The sequence below is a fragment of the Artibeus jamaicensis genome, unplaced genomic scaffold (genome assembly GCF_021234435.1).
Source record: "Artibeus jamaicensis isolate MK-2021 breed Jamaican fruit bat unplaced genomic scaffold, CSHL_Jam_final contig_1015, whole genome shotgun sequence".
Lineage (NCBI taxonomy): Eukaryota > Metazoa > Chordata > Mammalia > Chiroptera > Phyllostomidae > Artibeus > Artibeus jamaicensis.
In genome coordinates, this window is record NW_026521194.1 from 8,519,171 (window position 1) to 8,536,310 (window position 17,140).

At 43.1% G+C, this 17,140-nt stretch overlaps 1 protein-coding gene and 1 non-coding gene across 2 annotated transcripts in view; one reads left to right on the forward strand and one right to left on the reverse strand.

Annotated features, from left to right (window-relative positions):
• Positions 1 to 15,494, reverse strand: part of LOC119056899 (sterol 26-hydroxylase, mitochondrial) — a 33,469-nt gene extending 17,975 nt beyond the window's left edge. Inside the window, exon 1 of the mRNA XM_053668811.1 lies at positions 14,743 to 15,494. Within this exon, the coding sequence (XP_053524786.1) occupies positions 14,743 to 15,012 (270 nt within the window). The 5' untranslated portion in view covers positions 15,013 to 15,494. The remainder of the gene's footprint in view (positions 1 to 14,742) is intronic.
• A 1,212-nt stretch (positions 15,495 to 16,706) lies between these two features.
• On the forward strand, positions 16,707 to 16,839 carry LOC119056907 (small nucleolar RNA SNORA66). Its single transcript, XR_005083970.2, has one exon. It is a non-coding gene; the product is annotated as a small nucleolar RNA SNORA66 (small nucleolar RNA).
• The last annotated feature ends 301 nt before the right edge of the window (positions 16,840 to 17,140 follow it).

The window sequence follows — 17,140 nt, forward strand, 5'->3', positions numbered from 1 at the left end:
GTCCTCAGAACAAAGGACTCTCTCTCTCTCTCTCTCTCTCTCTCTCCCTGGGGGCTCAGGGTGCTCTTGGCTCTTGGGCCACAGGGCCTCTGGCCACGCGGCCTCAGGCTTCCCAAGGGCTTGCCACCCTGGTCACTTCAGCTGCTCTTGCTTTTGTCACCCTGCTTTGCCCTGAAACTTTGCCTTTCACCCCCTACTCTACCCAGTCCTGTTCTCTTCCATGGGAACGGGCCACTAATAAACTGATTACATGCTACCAGATTTGCTGATATGTAATTCTTCACATGCGTCAGCAAGAAGAACCAGGTCTCTCCCGGCAACAGCTGCACGACTCTGAATATACTGAATAGCCATTTCATTGTTAACTGGGTGAACTGCCTGGTATGTGACTGCATCTCAATGAAGCTGTTATTAACAAAACAACAACATGAAAACCTTCCAAAAATTCCCCCCTGAAAACCCCGATACTGGACCGCAATGTCCTATTGTCCTTAGGGAGCTGCGCAGTGCACCGACAGTGGCTCCTCAGGGAGGGTGTGAGCACAGCAAAACTGCTCTGAGACCGCAAATAAACAGCTCAAGAGCAAACGTGAACTCACAAACACCAAGGGCTGTTTTGCTAGTGTCAACACACCTGACCCTGCAAGTGGGCAGCCGGCAGCTGGTTTAATGGCAGAGCTGTGACTTCAGGCCCAGGCCACTCATTTGCCCACGCTGATGATGGCAGGGCAGGCGGGTATGCAGGGTCAAAGGTGAAAAAGAGTCCCTCTGCGCCACTGCTGTCAAAGGGTTGTCAGGGCGTCAGCCCAACCCCTCACACAAGTGAAATTCACTTTTCAAAGTGACAGAAGGTGCTAAATAATTAACAGCATTCTCAGGTCACCCTTGCTCCAAACTTCGCCTTGAATGATCTCCTCCAAGATCAGACCAAGATGGTGATACCCTTGGACTCATGATGAGCAATATTACCTGTGTTTTTGTATTGTGAACATTTTAATGTGGAAAATGAAAGAAAATAAATTATAAACACCCATTCACCCACCCTCCAGAATTAAGAACTGTTAATATTTGTCAGATTTGCTACACATCTTCTAAAAATGAAAACATTTCATACACAAATTTCCCTTCTTATCCTCTCCCTCCCTCCTTCCACAAAGTAACTACTACCCAAAATTTGAAGTGTAGCCTTTCTGTCTATGTTTATACAATTTTACTATATACGTGTATCCGATAATGGCCTATAGAATTTTTGTGTGGTTTTTATCTTATAGAAATACTATTCTACTGTACCGTCATTCTGTACTCAACTTTGAGTTCTACATTGATACACAAAAATCGTGTGCATTCATTCTGACTATGGTAGAGTGTTCCGCTGCATCACAGTTTATTTATCCTGTCGATAGTCATTTAACAGGTTTCTGAACTTTTGATTTTACTAAAAAGCTGCAAAAAAAATGTGTACACGTGTGCAGCCATTCAAAAAACGTGGTTTTGTGCAAGAAGGCAGAACGGCGGTAAGTTACCAGGTAGTTAGGCAGTCAGAATTCCCTTCTGATTTTGCACTCTAGAGAAACCACAGGCTGAGGGAGAGGGAGATCCAAGAAAAGGCATCGCCTGGGATGACCTCAGAGAGGCCTGCGGGAAGCAGAAGCACCCCCCTCCCTGCAGCCCTCGCACAAGCAGAGGCAAATAGGCCAAGCCAAGCTTTACTTGCAGGCTGGGCTGGGCTGGGCTGGAGTGAAGCAATGAGAGTATTTCAAGAACAAGCAGTCGATGATCGGCCACAGATGCAGATCTGAAAAGAGGATGTAGACACAGAGGTGCCTATCAAAAGTAAGGACCCAAAGCCAGACATAAGCACAACAGGAAGGGCCATCAAAAACCTCCAAATATTATGCTGGTCAGCCATCATTTATTTCCTGCTCGCCATTCTTTTGCTGTTGAACTACACCTGGCCAGGATGGAACTCTGATAGAGGTCCATGCAGACCTGCAATGAAAATCTCCCCCTGGTTCTCACCTCCAGACTCCAAGACCCCTTCACAGAGGCAACCATCACTACCAATTCCTTGTGTGTCTTCCCAGAGATATTTTGTGCACAACACAAACATATAAATGCATGTATACCTCATACTCCTTATTATCCACATACGATGACATATATAGTTTTGCACCTTCCTTTCCTCCCATCTCTTAGCAAGTGGTTCACGTTAACACACACAGATCTGCCCCTATTCTTTCTAATGCTTGCATAAAATTTCATCATACTCATGTATTATAATTTAATTAGTTCCCTACTGAAACATGGAAGTCGGTCTAATTTTTCCCAATCAGAAATATTGCTATCTTGAATGTCCTGAACTATCCCTTTATCTGTACGATAAAAATTCTGGCAGTGCAGTTGAGAAGTGGTATTTGTATTTTTGGCCTTAACACCTAGTTTCAAATTTCCCATCCCGAAGGCTTGAAGGCAGTACACCTAATTCTGCTGTGGCCTCAAGGGCACCTGTGAATGTCTGCCAGATGAAGCAGAAAAACACTTGAGCCAAGTCAGAGTAACCTGGCAGATCATCTCAGAAAGGCTTGAGGTAATGTGAGTACTGAGAAAGAATATCCACCTAATCGATGGCATTAACCAAACTGAAGAAAGAATGCGTTAACAGAATAGGAGTGGCTGTTACAAAACCCAGAAGAGGGAGCCAGACAGCAAGAATTTGGCAGCATTTATCTCTCAAGATAGAGATACTTAATGTAATGGACAGACTCCAGAGAAGTATATTCAACCAGGTTTCTCCGAGACCTAGAGGAAATGTCCTTCCGTACAGTTACATTCCTTTAGTTCTGGGGTATCTGCACATGGATGCAGTTACAGATTTCTCTCCCTAGATACCTGGGTCCTAGGCAGAAGGTGCAGTGGATTAAAGACAACCACAGCCTCTTTGACATCCCTCTCACTAAGAGGTGAAGCCTACACCTTCCCCTCCAGAGTCTGGATGGGCTCGCTAACAGCTTTCATGGGTAGAACACAGTGGAAATGACGCTGTGCCAGTTTCCAGGCCTTAAGAAACTGGCAACTTCCACTTTCTATCTCTTGGAACACTCACTTTGGAGAAAGCCAGAATTCTGGAAGAAGTCTGACTATCCAGACACCACCATACTGTGAGGAAGCCCAAGCCAGATACATGGAAAGAGTGAGAGATACTCAGCTGTCGTGGCCAAACCATCCCAGGCACCAAACAGGCAATTAAAGAAGCCAAATAGGAAATTCCAACCCCCGCTGATGTGGCAAGGAGAAAAACTGAGGAAGTCAGCCAAAAGCCAGACCCAAGGTTCAGGCATATGACCTCGACTGAGTCACCCTCGTGATCTTCAGCTATTCGAACTGAAGCCCCACTCCACTGTGAAGCAGAGACAAGCCTTTTCTGACATGCATGGTCACTGTGTTTCAGGACAGTTTGTTACGCAGCCATAGACAACTAGGACAGAAGTGTCTATGTGATGAAATGTTATGATCCCTGGGGGGACTAACTTCCTCAGTAAAGAAACACACGGGCACTCTAGTTCACCATTTGTTTCTGTAGGTTTGGCCAGTGTGGGTCAGTCCCCAATACTCCACCCATGCTGGATGTACTAACAAAATTTAGTTTCTGACCTGGAAAGCTGAGAGCAGAAGGGCCAGGCTGGTCAATCTGTCCACCTCCCCTAGTGCCTCATCTTCACTCCAACCCAGATGAAGGAGCTGGGAAAAGTCTCACAAAGTTTACCACCAGATACAGCCGCTGTTCGGCATCACTCACAGCCTTTGGCTGATGCATGACATTTACTTATTTATCAGACATTACTGAGACCCTCTCCTGTGCCCAGGGCTGTACCTGGCACTGGGGGTGGGGGGTGGCGGCGGCAAAGAATGGGGAAAGACATAGGTCCAGCCTTCACAGCTTCACAGCTCAGCCTCCAAGCTTTATACACTGGTTATATTAAGAAACACATGCACCTATGCCCTGACCGATGTGGCTCAGTTGGTTGGGCATTGTCCTCCAAAAGTGAAAGGTTGCCAGTTTGATTCCTGGTCAGGGCATGCCTGGGTTGTGGGTTTGATTGCTGGTTGGGGTGCATGCAAGAGGCAACCAACCAATGTTTTTCTTTCGCATTGATGTTTCTCACCCTCCCTCCCTTCTCCTCTCTCTAAAAATAAATAAAGTTTGGCTAATCTTCCATCTTAACCAAACCTGGACCGGTTGCCCTTTTCCCCTCAAGATTGAGGAATGAGCAAAATCTTTTCTTAAAATGTGCACCTAAATATATAAAGCAAATATTAACAAATATTTGCTTTTCTGCAAAGGGTGAAACAGATGGCCATTGGCCATTCAGTAATAGCAGATGACTTTAATGTCCCACTTTCATCAATGAATAGATCATCCAGGCAGAAAATGAATAAGAAAACACTGGCCTTAATGACACATTAAACCAGAAAGACAGCAGTTATGTACAGAACATTCCATACCCAAAGCACCAGAGAAGGTAGATTTGAGGCGTTATTAGGTCTCTCAAATTCTGGGTTGGCGCCTTCTCCATCGATAATCCTTTCCTTACTCCAAACTCTGCCACTTTGAGTTTTGGCCTTTTGAAGAATTGGGGCACATGAATGTGGGTTCAGTAACAATTTGGCAAGCCAGCCAGGAGCCATGGCACGCCAACTTCAGCTGGAATTCCCCTCTATGAGTCCTGAGAAGTTGCCAAGGAAGTTTTGCCTTGGAGACTCTGGAGGGACTTTCCCGGCAAACGCTGGCCGCCCTCAGTCCACGGCTCATTTGGAATAAATAAAGAGCTTTGGGTATCAGTCAACTGTTGGTTTAGTTTCTGAGTAAGTTGCTCCATTTCTGGGGAAAGCTGCTTGGGCGTGAGCAGCTGGGATGCTCTATTTGTGCATGCTCTCTTGGGACAGAAACCAGTCCACATGCTTTTTAGATTCGCATGATCTAGGAGAATATTTGATATTAAAGATGGTTTTGAGTTTGGTCTGGCTTCCCCAGTGCACTGGATCCTTCTGACCTGGGTTACAAAAATTCTCTGCTTACCCTTTTCTAATGTATGTTACAGAGAGAATGTTTAAGCAGCTCACTCTGCTGTTCAAAATGCTTTCTCCCCAGAACCCAATCCAAACGACTCCTCTTAGTTTTTTAATTTGTTATCATTGATTTTTGAGAGAGAGAGAGAGACTGATTGGTTGCCTTTTGCACGCCCTTAACTGGAGACCTGGCCTGCAACCCAGGCATGTGCCCTGACTGGGAACCAAACCCATGACCTCACAGTTTGGCTATACAACACCTACCTTACTGAGCCACACCAGTCAGGGCTAATCTTCCATCTTAACCAAACCTGGACCAGTTGCCCTTTTCCCCTCAAGATTGAGGAATGAGCAACAAAAAGAGGAGATTTGTAATCACAAAACCAACCCCACATGATCCTATTCTGTGTAATGAGGTACTGAGTTGCTTTTCAGAGACAGTAAACCCAAGCCACAAGTCATGCAGCCAAATCATGTGCAGAAGTGAGAACTTTGACCTATTGACTATACCCAACACATATACATGGAACAAAGAATCAGGACCGAACTAAAACTTGAACACTGGAATGCTTTCGGAAGAGCACTTTCTCATCCAGGAAGATCTGGAGTAGATGCCTGTTTGTCATAAATGGCCAAGTTCCAATTAAAACTTGGTCCGCCAGCACTTCAGCATACCTGCTCCCCTACCACTTAAAAGCCCTTACCCTAGTCCAGCAAGACAGATTTGACACACCATTAGGTCTCTGTCTTCTCACTTGGGGCCTCCTTGATCAATAAACCTTCCATTATTCCAAAAAATAAAAAGCAATAGAATACACATTCTTCTTGAGCACACATGGAACATTCTCCAGTATAAATCATAAATAAATTTAACATTTAAATCATATGAAGCACCCTGGTTGATGTGGCTCAGTGGATTGAGTGCCGTCCTATGAACCAAAAAGTTGCCAGTTCAGTTTCTAGTCGGGACACACGCCTGGGATGGTGGGCTGAGTTCCCCATTGGGGGCATGCCAGAGGTAACAGATTGATGTTTCTCTCCCTCTCTTTCTCCCTCCCTTCCCCTTTCTATATAAATATAAATATAAATATAAATATAAATATAAATATAAATATAAATATAAATATAAATATAAATATAAATATAAATATAAATATAAATAGAAATAGAAATAGAAATAGAAATAGAAATAGAAATAGAAATAGAAATAGAAATAGAAATAGAAATAGAAATAATATAAATATAAATATATAAATAAATATATAAATAAAATACAAAAAATGAAAAATGATATGAAGCCTCTTTTCTTACCACCATGGTATTAAATTCAAAATCAGTAACAAGAGGAGAACTGGAAAATTCACAAATGTGTGAAGACTAAACAACATGCTTCTGAACATCCACTGGGTCAAAGAAGAAATCAAAAGAGACATAATAAAAATACCTAAAACAAATGAGAGTGGAAATACAACACGCCAATGCTTAAAGGGAGGGGTATTGGGGAAAAGGAAGCTGGGGCCTCAAATGTGCACGTGAAGAGCTTTGAGCTGAGTCCCTGGGCCCTGTGGCAACACCTGAGCAGGGGAGCAATATAACCAAACATGCTCTTCAGAGCACCAGTGTGGCAGTGGTGCATGAGTGGACAGCTGGGGAGATCAAGAAGCAAGGGAGACTAATCCCAGGCACTGTATCTTCCCAGAGTCACGATGGGGTTGTTCACACTGCCAGCCGAGGCACAGGTAAGCAAAGAGGCTGACGTGGTGGGGCTGTTGGAGCTGCTGGAGCTGGGAATGACATCCTCTGTGTTGGGCAGGACAAAGCCTGCCAGATTGAGAGGGTCACAGGTTATCTAGCCTTCAATGCTTCTGTCTGGTGGAGAGTCAGACTGGAGGCTTCAGGTGAAGGATGCAAAAAATGGTACAAGGCAAAACTTATGGGAAGCAGCAAAACAGTCCTAAGAAGGACATTCACAGCAATAAATACATAGAATAAGAAGTAAGAATGATCTCAAATAAACAACACAACTTTACACCTCAAGGAGCAAACAAAGAAGAACAAGCTTACTCAAAAGTTAGTAGAAGGAAGAAAGAACAATCACAGTGGAAACAATTGAAATTGAGGTTAGAAAGACAATAGAAAGGGTCAATAAAACTAAGAGCTATTTTTAAAAAGATAAACAAAATAGACAATCTTTGGCTAGACTCACCAAGAAAAAAAGATAAGAGGACCCAGGCAGATAAAATCAGAAATGAAAGAAGATGTTACAAATGATACCACAGAAATACAAAGGATCATAGGAGACTACAGTGAACAACCATACACCAAAACATTGGACAACCTAGGAGAAATGGATAAATTCCTAGAAACATACAAATTACCAAGATTGAATCATGAAGATGTAGAAAATCTAAACAGGCCAATTACTAGTAAGAAGATTCAAGCAGTAATCAAGAACTTCCCAACAAACAAAAGCTGAGGACCAGATGGCTTCATTGGTGAATTCTGCCATTTACAGAAGAAATAGTACCAATCTTCTCAAATTCCTCCAAAAAGTAGAAGAGGAGGAAATACTTCCAAACTCATTTTACAAAGCCAGCATTTTCCTGATACTAAAACCAGACAAGGACAGTACTAGAAAAGGAAATTACAGACCACTATCCCTGACAAACATAGATGCAAAAATCTTCAACAAAGTATTAACAAACCAAATCCAACAATCCATTAAAAAGATCATACACCATGATCAAGTGGGATTTATGCCAGGGATACCAGAATAAACATTTGCAAGTGAATGTTATACACCACGTTAACAAAATAAAGGATAAAAACATATGATCATCTCAATACACACATTAAAAACATTTGACAAAGTTCAACATCCATTAATGATAAAACTCTCATAAACCACAAAAAAATAAAGGCCATACATGACAAACCTCCCCTGCCCCTAGCTAACATTAGAGTCGACAGTGAAAAGCTGAAGGATTTCCCTTTGACATCAGGAACAAGACAAGGGTGCCAACTCTCACCACTTTTATTCAACATAGTATTGGAAATTCTAGCCAGAGCAATTAGGTAAGAAAAAGAAATAAAAGGCATACAAATCAGAAAGGAAGTAGTAAAAACTGTCACTATTTGTAGATGACATATTATATATAGAAAACCCTAAAGACTTCACAAAAAAACTGTTAGAACTAATAAATGAATGCAGTAAAGTTGCAGTATATAAATTAATATACAAAATCAGTTGTTTCTATGCTAATAATGAACCTATACACTGTGCACTGAAAACTATGGCACTGAAGAAAGAAATTGAGAAGATACAAAATAAAAGATACTCTATGTTCAAGGACTAGAAGAACTAATATTGTTAAATTTTCATACTATCCAAAACAAATATATGGATTCAATGCAATCCCTATTAAAATTCCAGTGAAATTTTTTCACAGAATTACAACAAACAATTCTAAAATTTGTATGGAACTACAAAAGATACTGAATAGCCAAAACAGTTTTGAGAAAAAAAGAACAATGCTGGAGGCATCATGCTTCCAGCTATTACAAAGCTGTAGTAATCAAAATAGTATTGTATTGACATAAAAAACAGATGCATGGATCAGTGGAACAGAATAGAGAGCCCAGAAATAAGCCCATGCATACATGGTTAATTTACAATAAAGGAGCCAAGAATACAGAGTAGGAAAAGGGCATGTATTCTTCAATTCATGGTGTTGGGAGAACTGGACAACCACATGCAAAAGAATAAAACATAACCACTAGCATATACCATACACAAAAATTAGCTCAAAATGGATTAAGGAATTGAATATAAGACCTGAAGCCATAACACTTCTAGAAGAAAACACAGGCAATAAGCCCCTACATTTTTTTTGGATTTGACACCAAAAGCAAGGGCAACAAAAGCAAAAATGAACAAGTGGGACCATAGCAAACTAAAAGACTTTTGCATAGCAAAAGAAATCATCAACTAGCCCTTGCTGGTGTAGCTCAGTGGATTGGGCCCAGGCCTACAAACCAGAGGATTGCAGTTCAGTTCCCAGTCAGGGCACATGCCTGGGTTGCAGGCCAGTTCCCAGCAGGGGACCCATGAGAGGCAACCACACATTGATATTCTCTCCCTCTCTCTTTCCCTTCCCCTCTAAAGATAAATAAATAAAATCTTTTTTTTACAAAAAGAAATCATCAACTAAATGAAAAAGCAACCTACTGAATAAGAAAAATATTTGCAAATCATATGTCTGATAAGGGTTAATATCCAAAATATATAGAGAACTCATACAACTCAGTAACAAAATAATCTAATTTAAAAATAGGCAGAGAATCTAAATAAACATTTTTCCAAAGAAGACATACAGATGGCCAACAAGTACACGAAAAGTGCTCAACATCACTAACCATCAGGGAGACGCAAATCAGAACCAGGAGGACATCACTTCACACCTGTTAGTGGCTGTCATCAGAAAAGACAAGAAACAGTGAGTGTTGGTGAGGAGGTGGAGAAAGGGGCCCTTGTGCACTGCTGGTGAGAGACTGCAAACTGGGGCGGCCGCTGTGGAAAGCAGTGTTGTGGTTCCTTAAACATATTAACAATAGAACTACCATAGGATTCAGCAATTCCACTTCTGTGTATTTACCCAAAGAAAATGAAAGTACTAACTTGAAAAGATACATGCAACCCTGTACTCAGTGCAGCATTACTTACAACAGCCAGAACATCAAAGCAACCTAAGTGTCTATCGATGGATGAATGGATAAAGAAAATGTGATATACATACACAATGGAATATTATCCAGCCCTAAAAAGAAGAAAATCTTGCCATTTACAACCACATGGACTGACCTTGAGAGCATTCTGCTCAATGAAATGTCACACAGAGAAAGACAAATACTGAACGATCCACATATATACGAATCTGATATAAAACAGAACTGAACTCATAGAGAACAGATTGGTGGTTGCCAGAGGTGGGGGGTAGGTGGGTGGGCAAAATGAGTGAAGGTGCTCAAAAAGTACAAACTCCCAGTTATAACATAAATTAGTCCTGAGGATGTATTGTACAGCATGGTGACTATAATGAATAATATGGTATTATACATTTGAAAGTTGCTAAGAGAGTAGGTCTTAAAAGTTCTCATCACAAGAAAACATTTTGTAACTATAAAAAAAGAAGCACAATACATGAAGTGACAAGTATGTGCACAGGGCATTAGGGAGCTCACCAATCTAGGGGGTTGACCATAAGAGCTGCAGAATAGACAGCTGATCACATCATTTTAGGGTTGACATCTTTAAAAGATATCAGTTCGATATAAATTTACATATACATTTAACACATTCACATTTCATTTTTCCAACATTCTTGACATTATTTTGGTTAGGAAAGAGAAAGGAACTAGCATGTATGGACTAGCATGGTTTACACATGTCCCAGTTCCCACCCCACCCTCCTAAGTCCACAATGCTTCCCTGAGCTGACTTGACATTTTTCATGTGGGATGTGCAGTTTCCCACAACTGAGGGTGCTGGGAACATTATAGTCAGATGCCCTTATATCATTTCCACTCCTCCCCCTTGTATGAGCTTAGGGGGAAAGACCCGAACCCCAGATTTAGGGGTGAACCTTCATGGGTCTAAGCTAAGTAAGAGTATGCTTGTGGCCACTACAGTGAGTTCAGGGATGGCCAACTAACCCAAGCCAGTCAACTAACTTCTGCAAGACAGCAGAGCCAAGAAAACTACAGAAAAACAAAACAGTAGCTTTGATCTTATAAATTCCTAGAGCAAATTGTACCTGAAGGGCACCCAACCACTAGACTTTTGGATTATATGAACCAATAAAATTACTTTATAGTATGAGCCAGTGTGAGTGGCAACCAAATGAATTTGAACTGATACAAAGTGGGTCACTAGAATGCATCCTATTCCTCAACAGGGGTATTAACTGGGTTTTATAAATGTGTACGATTCTGTCTTTTATTAACTCACACCATCCACATGTTGTGGGTGGGAAGGGCTAATAGTTGCCATGGGACAGCCCAGGTCGATATGAGTCCAGATCTCTGGGATGTAAGGGCTGGAAACAGGTGGCTCTCCTGAATCCTGGCCTTGGCCTCTCCTTTAAAAGGGCACGCATTCCTGGCTTTCTCCTGCTTCCTCCTACTCCTCCTAGGACCATCTAGAATTTCTTTGGTAGTTACTGTTCTATAGAAAATCCTGAGCAAAACCTCCCAGTAAACTGCCATTCAGAAATGATGAGAAATCTTGAGCCTCCACCCTGGACCATTCACTGGGCCTCTCAAATTTCTAGAGGCCAAATCAAGCAGAAGAAGTATACGGGATTCTGCTTTCTTAGCTTGCTTAGTTACTCAGACCTGAGCCCAAAGGGAACAATTTTTTAAACATCTCTAAGTACCATAGGATTTGCCTGCCAAGTCTCAGAAACACAACCCCAGCAGGAAAGGTCCCAGAGGAGACAGCAGTAGCCTGGGCAGGTGCAGAGAAACTGGTCAATTCATGCATTCAAACCATTAAAGTCCTTTTTTCCCTCATCCTCAACTCCCACTCCAGCTTTTTCTGGAGGGTGGCTCAGGTCCTGCCATGCCCAAGCCTTCATCACCCGAGACCCTCTCCACCTCTGCTGTATAATCCATCCTACTGGACACACCATAACTTGGACAGTGTCTCTGGGAAGGCATCTTCATCCCATGTCTGCTCAAGAGCCCACCATGGCTCCTCAGAGGAACTGGGGCCTTAATCTGGCCTCCAAAGACCTCCTGAAAGGCTTGTCCTATCCCAGTCCCCATAGCTCCTCCTGTTTTTTGACCACAGCCCAGCACAGCCACATGGTAGCCAGTCTGTTCACCAGCCCAGTCCAGGACCTGGAAAAGAGGAAGGCCAAATATGAGATGCAATGACTCCATAAAAGAAGCCAAGGACATGAGCCTACAGTGGCTGAGCAGGGCTGTTGAGGTGAGAACACTGTGGACATCGCTCATTCATAGGGTCACCAGGAGATGGAGCCAACTCAATGGCATATAACACTTACATCCCTCTTCCCCCAAAAGAGTATATAAACCGCAACAGGGTGTTGGCTTTATCTCATTGAGTCCTAACACTTGGAAAATGCCTGGGACAGAGTGTATGCATTAATTTAGTTGATCTCCTGAAAACCTCTCCAACTTAACCAATACTGGGTTTTCTTGTCTCTGTCCATAGTCAGGGGGCTAACCATTCATCCCTGCCTTGTATCAGTGTTCTCCTATATAAATCCTTCTTACTGGAAATTGGCCGGGGCACGGTGGGTACAAGAGGCCACTGCACAGACCACCTGGCTGACTACGGGCAGATTAAGAGACTTCTAGCCAAGATGGAGGTGTAGATAAACATGATTCGCCTCCACACACAACTGCAGTAAAAGTTACAACTAAACTACAGAACAAACATCACCCAGATTCTCAGGTAATTGGGCTGCATGGAAGTCCAACAACCAAGGATTTATTTATTTTAAGGATTTTATTTATTTTAGGCATAGGGGAAGGGAGGAAGAAAGAGATGGAAAGAAACATCAATGTGTGGTTGCCTCTCATGTGCCCCGCCTACTGAGGACTCAGTCCATAACCAGGCACATGCCCTGGCTGGGAATCAAACCAGCGACCCTTTGGTTTGCAGGCTGGCGCTCAGTCCACTGAGCCACACAAGCCAGGGCCTAATGACCAAGGGTTAAAGAAGCCACATTCATCCAGATGGGTGCTTTTCTATAATGGGCCACACTGTTAAGACATGGAATCAAAACAGCTCTGCCTAAGACACAGAAAGAAACACAGAGAGGCTGCCAAATTGAGGAGACAAACAAATATGGCCCAAATGAAAGAACACAAAAAACTCCAGAAAAAGAACTAAATGAAATGGAGATAAGCAACCTATCAGATGCAGAGTTCAAAACACTGGTGATCAGGACACTCAAAGATATCACTGGGTACTGCAACAACATAAAACAGAACCAGGCAGAAATGAAGGTGCATTAAGTAAAATAAAGAAAAATCCACAGGGAACCAATGATGGAGGAGATGAACCTGAGATTTAAATCAATGGTTTGGAACATAAGGAAGAAATAAGCATTAAACCAGAGCAACAAAAAGAAAAAATATTTTTTTAAAAATGAGAATAGAATAAGGAGCCTTTGGGATATCTCCAGTCGTACCAACATCCGAATCATAGGGGTGTCAGAAGGAGAAGAGGAAGAGCAAGAAATTGAAAACTTATTTGAAAAAAAAAATAATGAAAGAAAACTTCCCTATTTTGGCAAAGGAATATACACATACAAGTCCAGGAAGCAGAGAGAGTCCCAAATAAGTTGGACCTAAAAAGGAACACACCAAGACATACCATAATTAAAATGCCAGAGATTAAAGATAAAGAGAGAATCTTTAAGGCAGTAAGAGAAAAGCAAAGAGTTACCTACAAAGGAGTTGTCCTAACACTGTCAACTGATTTCTCAAAAGGAACTTTGCAGGCAAGAAGGGACTGGCAAGAAGTATTCAAAGTGATGAAAAGCAAGGACCCACAACCTAGATTACTCACTCTATCCAGAAAAGCTATCATTTAGAATGGAAGGGCAGATAAAGTGCTTCCCAGACAAAGTAAAACTAAAGGAGTTCATCATCACCAAGCCCTTATTATATGAAATGCTAAAGGGAACTATATAAGAAAAAGATAAAAACTATAGACATTAAAATGGCAACAAATGCACAACTATCAACAACTGAACCTCAAAAACAAACTAAGCAAACAAGCAAGACAGGAACTGAAACACAGATATGGAGATCATTTGGAGGGTTATTAGCTGGCAGGGGGAAGGAGTATGGGGGGAAAGGTGCAGGGATTAAGAAGTACAAATTTGTAGGCACAAAACAAACAGGGGGATGTTAAGAACAGTATAGGAAATGGAGAAGCCAGAGAATTCCTATGCATGGCTCATGGCCATGAACTAAGGGAGGGGACTGCTGGAGGGAAGGAGGGTACTGGGAGAGGGTCAGAGGCAGAAAACGGACAACTGTAACAATACAAATCAACAAAATCAATTAAAAATATTTTAAAAATACTCCTCGCTGGGACTTGATTTCTTAATAACAATAAGTACACCTTTTCCTTAATGCCTATGATTGGATCCACTCCCTGAGAAGTGACATCTTTTTTCCCCCTAAGGGGAAATTTGCCTGGCTAATTGGGGAACCGCTGTAATCCTCCTGAAGCCATTTCCTTTGGAAGAAGTCTGTGGTAGCCAGTATGACCACAGAACTAAACAGTGGTTCTGTAACTCCTGGCAGCCTATACACTTGCATCTGTCATTCTATTGCCAAAGCAGTTCCCTCCTCTCTCAGGCTCTGCCCACTTTAAACCTAGCCTTCCGAGTCACCTCCTTTCTAGTGCCCTCCTGATTCTCAGCACTCCTCGATCTGCTCATTTCAGTTCCAAGGGCTCTGTCTACCCTTTGCACACAACGCGTACAGATGTCCAGGGTTTGACCAGCGCCCTAGTCGATGCTGAGCTGAGTTCCCAAGTTCTTCACTTTTTGTCCAGTGTCGTCCCATTCCCAGCCTCCGTGTCCCAGGGCTCACTCACCCCTCTTCCCCAGCACGAAGCCCCGCGCTTACCTGGAGCTGGTGCATGTGCAAAACGTAGCCTTGCCCTAATAGCTGGAAGAAGAAGCGCAGCGGCCCTGGTCCTGAAAGCTCCTCCAGGCTCCGCAGCCTCCGGTCGCCAGGCCCGGTTTGGGGAGCCTCGGCTGCGGCGGCCGCCGGGAGGGCATTGGGCATCGAAGCCTTGGCTCTGGCCCCGTGTGGACTGAGGCCTGGGCAGGCCACTCTCGTTCCCAGCAGCGCCCACCGCAGCCTCGCGCAGCCCAGCGCACCAATGCGATCCATGGCTCACACCACTGCTGCCTTTGGAAACAGTGCTGAATGCCCAGGTCCCGCCCTGGGCGGGTTCAAGGGCGGGTTCAAGGGCACCAGTATCCCCGAGTGGGCCAGGAAAAGGCCGGCCAGGCCCCTTACTGTTCACTTCACCTCGTGGTTCTCAATCCCTCCAAACAGTAGCTAACGAGCGCACAGAAGTCACTTTCTGCAACTGTGCCTCCCAGCCCCAGGAAGGGACGAGGCAACACAAAGGCAGAAGACGCGCAGGGACCCTAGGGAGACCCCGAGAGCACGGACGACGGCCGCCCCTTCCGTGACTCCGCGCCTCGCACTTCCCAGCACTCTCCAGGAGAACCTGAAGTTCGCTTTGTCCGAACTCAGCAATAACACAAAAAGTTCTAGGAAGTCCCGAGGCCCCCAAAAGCCAGGAGGCCCCACCCAGTGCGGCCAGCCCTAGTCCAGCAGGGAACCGGCTGCCGAGATTAAACTGGCCGCCGGCTTGTTCTAAAGTACTCGCCCCGCCCCCCCACTCCTGTTCCCGCCCCGCACCCGCCCCATTCCTGCCCCCGCCCCGCCCCGCGTGGACCCCAGAGTCTGAGTGCTTGAGAGAGCAGGAAAAACAAAACTGAATTAAAAGGCCCAGTGACCGAGGTCATCTGGTTTCTGGAGGGAGAGCGGGAAGCCACACAGTGCACCAAATTTAAATAGGTTTTTTAAATGCCTTTCCACTCGCTCCCGCCTCTTCCTCCGCACCCCGCACCCAGCCCCAAGTTTGCTAAGGCCGGATTTTTCAAACTGCAAGCTGACATCATCGGGTCAGTGTGTGAGCAGAATTACTCTTCAGTAAGATGGAAAATAATAAAACAAAAAGTATAGAAAATATTGCAAGAAAAAGTATTGCTTCATGAATTCTTTGTTTCACACATTCAAAATATACTTTTCAAAAAGTTAAAAACACAACTTGTACAAATGTAAAAGAAACACAGGGTCAAAGATTAGTCGACCCGTTAGGGACAGAACCAGCAGGACAGTGAAGCTTGTTCTCAGAGCATTTGCAGAACTGGTTATTTACAACCCGCTGGGGGTGGGGGGAGGGCAGAAGGGCACATTCACTTCAGAGGAACAGCGATGGGACTGAGTGGATTTCTTTTTACTTCCCCTGTTAGGGGTCATGGTTTCTTGCATCTGTGACTGCGGGTCTTTCCTGAGTTTGGGGAGTTTTTCAGGCATCATCTGTTTAAACACTGCTTCTATCCCATTTCTATTTCCCCTCTCCTAGCAGGACTGCAAGATGAAGGTAGAGATAGACATCCTTCAAGATTTATGTATCTTGATATATATATATAGTTATAACTATAGTTATATAGTTATAACTATATATATATAGTGATACACATATCATGATGCTATTTCGGCCATATCCAACAACATTCAGTGACAGTTTCTCTCATTAACACCCATCTCCAAATAGTTTTTAATTTCCATTTCGATTTCTGTTTTAATCTGAGTCATGTAAGGAAAATATTTTTATTTGCTTGCAAAGGAGATATATATATATATCTCCTTTTGGCTGTATCCTTCCTGCCTCTTACCCTCCCTTCTCTTAGGTATTTGTCTGTCCTTCTGTACCATCTAGCTCATTTTTTCTTTATTCAGCTCTGTCTAATCCGTTGTTAAATTTATTCATTAAATTCTTAAATTTCATGCAAACTCGATCACTAACTCTGCATGATGTTGCAGAAGTGAAGGGAACCAGGTTTGCTAAAGTAGTTGTGGTGATAGAAATGTATTGGCCTCAGAAGCTACTGAGGTGGTCCATTCCATCCTAGGATAGTGTAAAAAAAATTCTTAAATTTCTATTTTTATACTTTCCAGTTTTCAATTTCAATTAATTTTTTTCAAAAAGTTATGCCCTTTACTATATTTCTAGTTTTATGGCAAACTCTTAATTTTCTTTGTTATTATCCTTTTTAATTTTGTAAGAGCAGTTGTTTTAAGGATTATGACCAATAACTCCAATACCTGGAACCTATGTGGGGCAAGCTCTGTTATCTATTGCTTCTGGTGGTTTTTGTTCCTGTCGCCATGTTTCCTCCTGGGCCTGGTTACTTTTTGTTGTGTGCCAGAAAATGCTCTC